This window comes from Panicum virgatum, chromosome 2K (assembly GCF_016808335.1).
Source record: "Panicum virgatum strain AP13 chromosome 2K, P.virgatum_v5, whole genome shotgun sequence".
Classification (NCBI taxonomy): domain Eukaryota; kingdom Viridiplantae; phylum Streptophyta; class Magnoliopsida; order Poales; family Poaceae; genus Panicum; species Panicum virgatum.
The window spans coordinates 3,056,193-3,062,181 of record NC_053137.1 but is presented as its reverse complement, the minus strand read 5'-3'; the positions used below and the strand labels follow the sequence as shown (position 1 = coordinate 3,062,181).

The 5,989-nt window shown below is 45.1% G+C and overlaps 1 protein-coding gene across 1 annotated transcript; it reads right to left on the bottom strand.

Moving 5' to 3' along the window:
* Positions 1-762: 762 nt before the first annotated feature.
* Positions 763-1,275, bottom strand: LOC120695841 (pathogenesis-related protein 1-like). The gene has a single exon (XM_039979065.1). The coding sequence runs from the start codon at positions 1,273-1,275 to the stop codon at positions 763-765; it is 513 nt and encodes a 170-aa protein (XP_039834999.1).
* Between the last annotated feature and the right edge of the window lie 4,714 nt (positions 1,276-5,989).

Below are 5,989 nucleotides of genomic sequence, written 5' to 3'. Positions count from 1 at the left end.
GAGGGAGAAGGGTGGTCGGGCCACAGGGGCAAAATCATATTTTCACAGGACATTTAACAGTTCTTGGATCGAAAATCTAACAGTGTCATATATGGAACATAACTTTTTTGAGGGCCAAGAAAGGAACCGGTAGTTTTTTCGGTGTCAAAATAAGAAACTTCCTCTAATGGATGTTAATTCCATCGTCTATCTTACAAGTTCAGTCACGGATCTAAATTTGACTTGTAAATTTATCTATTTATATAAATATTTATAGAAAAGATGAGAAGTCAAATAAACGGGAAAAATCACTGGTCTCATATTTTTAAAAATGGAGGTAGTAGTTCAAACCGTTTATATATTGTCAACTGCAAATGACTACTTCATTCAGCTAGTTCTAGAGGTGGTAATGGGCCATGGCCCTAGTGGCTTTTTTATAGCCCAACAATACCCTTAAATATTTTAGTTCAAAATTGTATAAGATTAGAGCTCAGCCATTTTTAACGTCTAGCTCTTAAATTTTCTAGTTCAAAATTTTAGACCCTTTACCACCCCTGCCTAGTTCTGTTGGCCGATAAGTGCAAAGCTCACATGCCAAGAAAACGGATTATCATGAACCGATACGGTAAGACCAGAAATTGTTTCTAAAAATCACATGATTTTATCGTTGAATATTTTTATATCATCACATCGATCGTATGCATATGCAGCTGACACAATGTATTCGTTTCGACCCGGTACACACACATATATTCGACCGATCATACAGGCAGAGCATGCTAGCTAGTAGGGGCTCTGGCCGACGACGTTGCCCGGCGGGTTGTAGTTGCAGGTGATGAAGACGCCGCCGCCGTTGTCGCAGACGACGCGGGCGCAGCCGACGGCGGTGGAGTCGCGCCACACCACCTGCGTGTAGTGGCCGCACGACCGGCCCTCCGGCGCCGAGCAGCTGTTGCTGCCGTGGTCGTACCACCGCTTCTCGGCCACCCACGACGCCACGGCGTCGGACGCCGACCAGCCGGCGCCGCCGCCGGAGCCCCAGAAGATGTTCTCGCCGTAGGGCCCGCCGGAGTGCACCAGCGCGCAGTAGCTCCGGCGCCGCGCCGCGTAGCTCCGCGCGTACGCCGCCACGGCGTCGTCCCAGGACACGGCGCCCGCGCCGACGTTGGACCGCGCCGCGTTGTGCGGGTCCACGAAGTCCTGCGGCGAGTCCTCCTGCGCCGCACACGGCGTGATGATGGCGAGCACGGCCGCGAAGGCCGCCAGGGCTAGGCACGCTAGCTTTGGCGACGCCATTGCCGACAAGCTCATTATGAAGCTCCGGCCTGTGATTAGATTGATAGCTTCGATCTTGCCGTTGTGATCGATCGATACGCAAGAGCTGAGGCGAGTAGCCCGCGGGGTAGAGGATTTCACAAAATTTCATCGAAAAATCGTTATGGATTTAGAGGATTTCTTGTAGTGTAGACAGCAGGCTACTATTATAGCTGTTAAAAGAAACAATGCTGGTCCATAGTCAATGATGGCGCTTAAAAGATTTCCAAGAGGGGAAAGAATTCCATGGAGGCGATCGCCTTTCGTTTCGATAGGATCGGCGGGGATTAATTTGGATTAACTTGGCGACTTTGGAAGGATTACTTTACCTGGTCTCGGCCAGCTGGCCATGACTGATCCATGCGCGCCATTGTTCGTGCTTGGCCTAATAGATTTTTTAGATTACACAGTACAACTCAAATACTCACAACGCACGCATACTCACACTCCTATAAATACACGTATGCAAATCCTACTCTTAAGAGCATCCTTGAAGACTGAGCCGGCAAACCCTCAAGATTTACGAAGTCACCATAGGCACCTCGCTGTCGACAAGAACATCGCCTGCCACTTAATGCGCAACACCGTTAAATTCTGAAATATTCGCTTCTATGAGAAGTTGAATCCAAGACCTAAGGTGCTATCGAGACTCTTATAACCACTAGACTACAGACCCTTTCGCTGGCCTAACAGATTATATGTTAGGGTCCATAAGATTACCAAGAGTAGACAATATATAATACGACATCGTCGAGGTAAAGTATATATATGGCCCAAACAAATGAATTTTAATTAGTTAAAATTTATTTATTTCAAAATATTAAAAATAGTATGATAATAATAAAAGAAGTTTTTTCTACACTCTCGTGTAGCTACTCTCATCATCAGTATACCACCATGTGTATGACCTCATACTCATTTACCACTTTGAGTATATTCACATACTTATTATAAGATACATCAAAGGTATATACATGAGAAATTTCAAAAGCAACTCTATTTTTTAAATATACCATGATTATACCTTAGTATTAGTATATGAAAATAAGTATGTCCACATACTCTATTCATGATTACATACCCAATGTACATACCATCACAAATGTTCAAGTATGATCGCATATTCCATGTATATACTTTTCGTTGGATCAGATACGTCATATATGATGAGATACACATGTGGGAGTAGCCACAAGCGAGTGTAGAAAGGAATTTTCCATAATAAAAATTATTTAAATAAATAAATAAATTTGTTAGTGCTTTATTTGAAGGTTGAAATTAATTAAACGATGGAGAACGAATGAAGGTGTATTTGTAGAACTTGCACGTGGTGTGCAAATTAAAGTTACGGGCATGTTGCCTACCACTTAAAGAATATTGTCGGTCAAATCTAAATTGATTGTGTGACCAAATTTTCGGAAAGAATCAAAGAAAGTAGACTTTTGGTTGAACTAACCACAAAGATAAAATATGAATGGGAGATGACTACATTTCCAACTGCCCATATATGATCTGACGAACTAACGAAGTTACTCGTGTTCCAATGGGAAACGGAGGACGGTTAGGCGTGTTGGATGCAGATCAGCCGATGCAATGTTGTAAGAGAAGAAAAAAAACTCGTCACGAGTGCCTTGATTACGAACGTTAATGAGTTGGCAATTGCTTACGTTTAGCCTTTAACCGTCCCGTGACACACGTCTTGTTCGGTTTTGGACGAAACTTTGCGTGCCCAAAATTGATCACAAACTTGCATGCGTATACATGCAACTGCTGGCAATGCCAAGATTAAATGGTTAAAGAGTTCAAGTACACCTCTCAACAAGTTTCTGCTGAATAATAATCACGATTTGGGTCCCTTTCATTTTGTCAACCCTCAATGCAACCCCAAGGGTTTCTGGATCATTCCAAATCTCGTGATGGTTGCGATTGACAGCATGTGGATGTACAGATAAAGCTCGATTGCACGCCTCGTGAGCAAGATATCGTCGACATGTGAAGGGGACATGCATGCTTCCCTTCCTTTCTCATCAATCAAAAGAAGGTTTTTCTACCAGAAAATTTCAAAGTAAGAATATACACTACTCTAGTTCAAAAGTCTTAGCAGTCTGCTGATTTTCGTGTCCACGTGGTGTTGCTTACGAGTTACGATCCATTATAGACTAGTCCCCGTATGATTTACCACACATCATTCGATCAGCTAGCAGTACATAGTAAGATGTGCTAAGCCTGTGCACTAGATCCGTTTTTATATTCGATCCGTTTTTAGATGCTGGTGAAGCCAAGCGACTATAGCAAGACGATGTGGCACCAGAGGAAGGGCTGTAGGTGGGGAGAGTGAGCAGCGTGCACGGAGGACGAGTATCATATGGCATTGTAAAATATATTAGTATGCCCAAATTTGTAATTATCTAGTCGTATTGCTAGAAAAGTCACTTGTGATTATCAGGTGCTATCATAGATTGTCCCTACAAAATCTCAATAACAATGCATGGATGTGGAATTGGTAAGCTTAAAGCTTTCAACGTCAGTGATATACAATATGGTCTAGCATACCGTTTTGGAGCCTGAGCATTTTGCCGAACACCTTGATGTCAGCAAAGGTTGTTAGAATAATAGCACGGAAGCGATAACCCAAGAACACGGAACCAAATCACAAGATCACACAAACGAGAACGATATCGAGGCACGATGTTTTTTAATGAGGTTCGGCGATGTGCCTACATCCTCGGGGCATGACTACGAGCGCTCCTCTCCATAAACAGCAGCTACACTGGCATCCGGGCACCACCGCGGCCACACCGCCGCCCACGCCAGCCACCAAGTCGTATCATGCTTACACGGTAGTGCCCTCATATTTATGGGCCCTAGGGATACAAAATTCGACCCGAACTCTATCCCTAACCTATCAAATTATAACTCAAGTCCAATCGTAACCGAACTGTATACATATTTGACACATATCTAACAAAATCCACCTTGGCGAATATGCACACCATCTTGAAGCCGTCCATGCTCGAAACCTTCGTGTACCAGACTTGAGTCGTCTCCCTTTGCTGCTCACTTGGAATAGCCCGACGAGGCCGATCCCGCCTCCTTGTCGACCTTCGGACAGAACATCGCCACCGTTGCATTGCCATCCATGACTCCACCTTCAACAATGCTTCCCATCAGCTTGTATTGGTGTGCACTTGACTTCTCACAAACCATAACTATCTTGCCTTCCTGCATGACTCTCATGGTCTTCTTATCAAGCGCCGCCTGATACAACCATCCTTCATCATGCAATAACTCAAGCAAAATTAGATTCCTTCGTAGCCCCGGCACATGCTTCACACCTTTAAGTAGCATCTCACGTCCATCACACATCTTGAATTTGATATCACCCACTCCTCTGATACGATAACCCGAATCATCTCCCAAGTGAGCAAGACCACCATCCTCCTCAATGTATGACGAGAACCACTCCTTCTTTGGTGTTACATGGAACGAGCTAGCTGAATCCAACAACCACACTTTACAAGACTTTTCACTTGATACTGTGAGAACATCACCATCACTATCCGAGACATCCTGCTTCTTGGCAATCATCACACTTGCGGTTCCTCCGCCCTTCTTCAATTCCGGACACTCAACCTTTTTATATCCCCATCCCTTGCACTTATAGCACTGCAGCACCTCTTCTTCCTGTTGCCCTTCTTATCTTCAGCGTTGTGATCACCCCTGACTATAAAAGCACCTCTAGAAGAATCTTCAGATAAATTGTTCTTCCTCCTTTGCTCATGACCGAGTAAAGCAGTAACAATTTCATCTACCTTAACATCCTCCTTGCCATAAATCAGTGTAGTAACCAAGTGCTCATAAGACCCCGGCAACGAACACAGAAGAATAATAGCCCTGTCTTCCTCATCAATCTTCACTTCGACCTTCCCAAGATCAGCAATTAATTGATTGAAGACATTAATATGCTCTGCAAGATCCAACCCTTCCTGCATCTTCAGCCCATACAATTTCTGCTTTAGGTACAACTTCCGGGTCAATGTCTTGAACATAAACTGCTCTTCTAACTTGTTCCAAATTTTCTTCGGCGATGTTTCATCCATGACCTGGTACATGATCTGATTTGTGAGACACAACCTTATAATAGCATACGCTTGCGCCTGCATCTCCTCCCACTTATCATCATCCACCTACGCCGGCTTCTTCTCCTTGAGGGCCCTCGAGATACCCTGCTGAGCCAACAGGTCCTTCACTCTCATCTGCCACAACCCGAAGTTTCCGGTGCCATCAAACCTCGCCACCTCAAATTTGGAAGCCATCGACGCCATCTATCTGTTGCCACATATCATCGAAAAACTTTCGACTATGTGCACCGTACGCCGCCTGCGCACTCCTTGCACACCCGTCGATCAGCACGCCGCTCGCGCACTCTTTCCTCGCACCCTTGCCTGGACGCTCCCTCGTGCACCGCCTGTGCACACCCTACAGCTCACGAGCCTTGTCGACCTCCACGTTCGTCGCACACGAACGATGCCGACCCGCTCGAGCGCCACCTCTTGTTTGCCTTCAACCGCGCAAGCTTCGGTCAGCAAACAGCTTGATTGCTTCCTATGCAATCCCGTGTACTCAGTTGATTATATGGAGACAAGATGGCCGGCCGAGTTCAAACAGAAACGGACTCCACTTGCTGTTTCCTTTT

Excerpts from the sequence above, each read along its gene's own strand:
- LOC120695841 (XM_039979065.1), bottom strand. The coding sequence starts at position 1,275 with ATGGCGTCGCCAAAGCTAGCGTGCCTAGCCCTGGCGGCCTTCGCGGCC.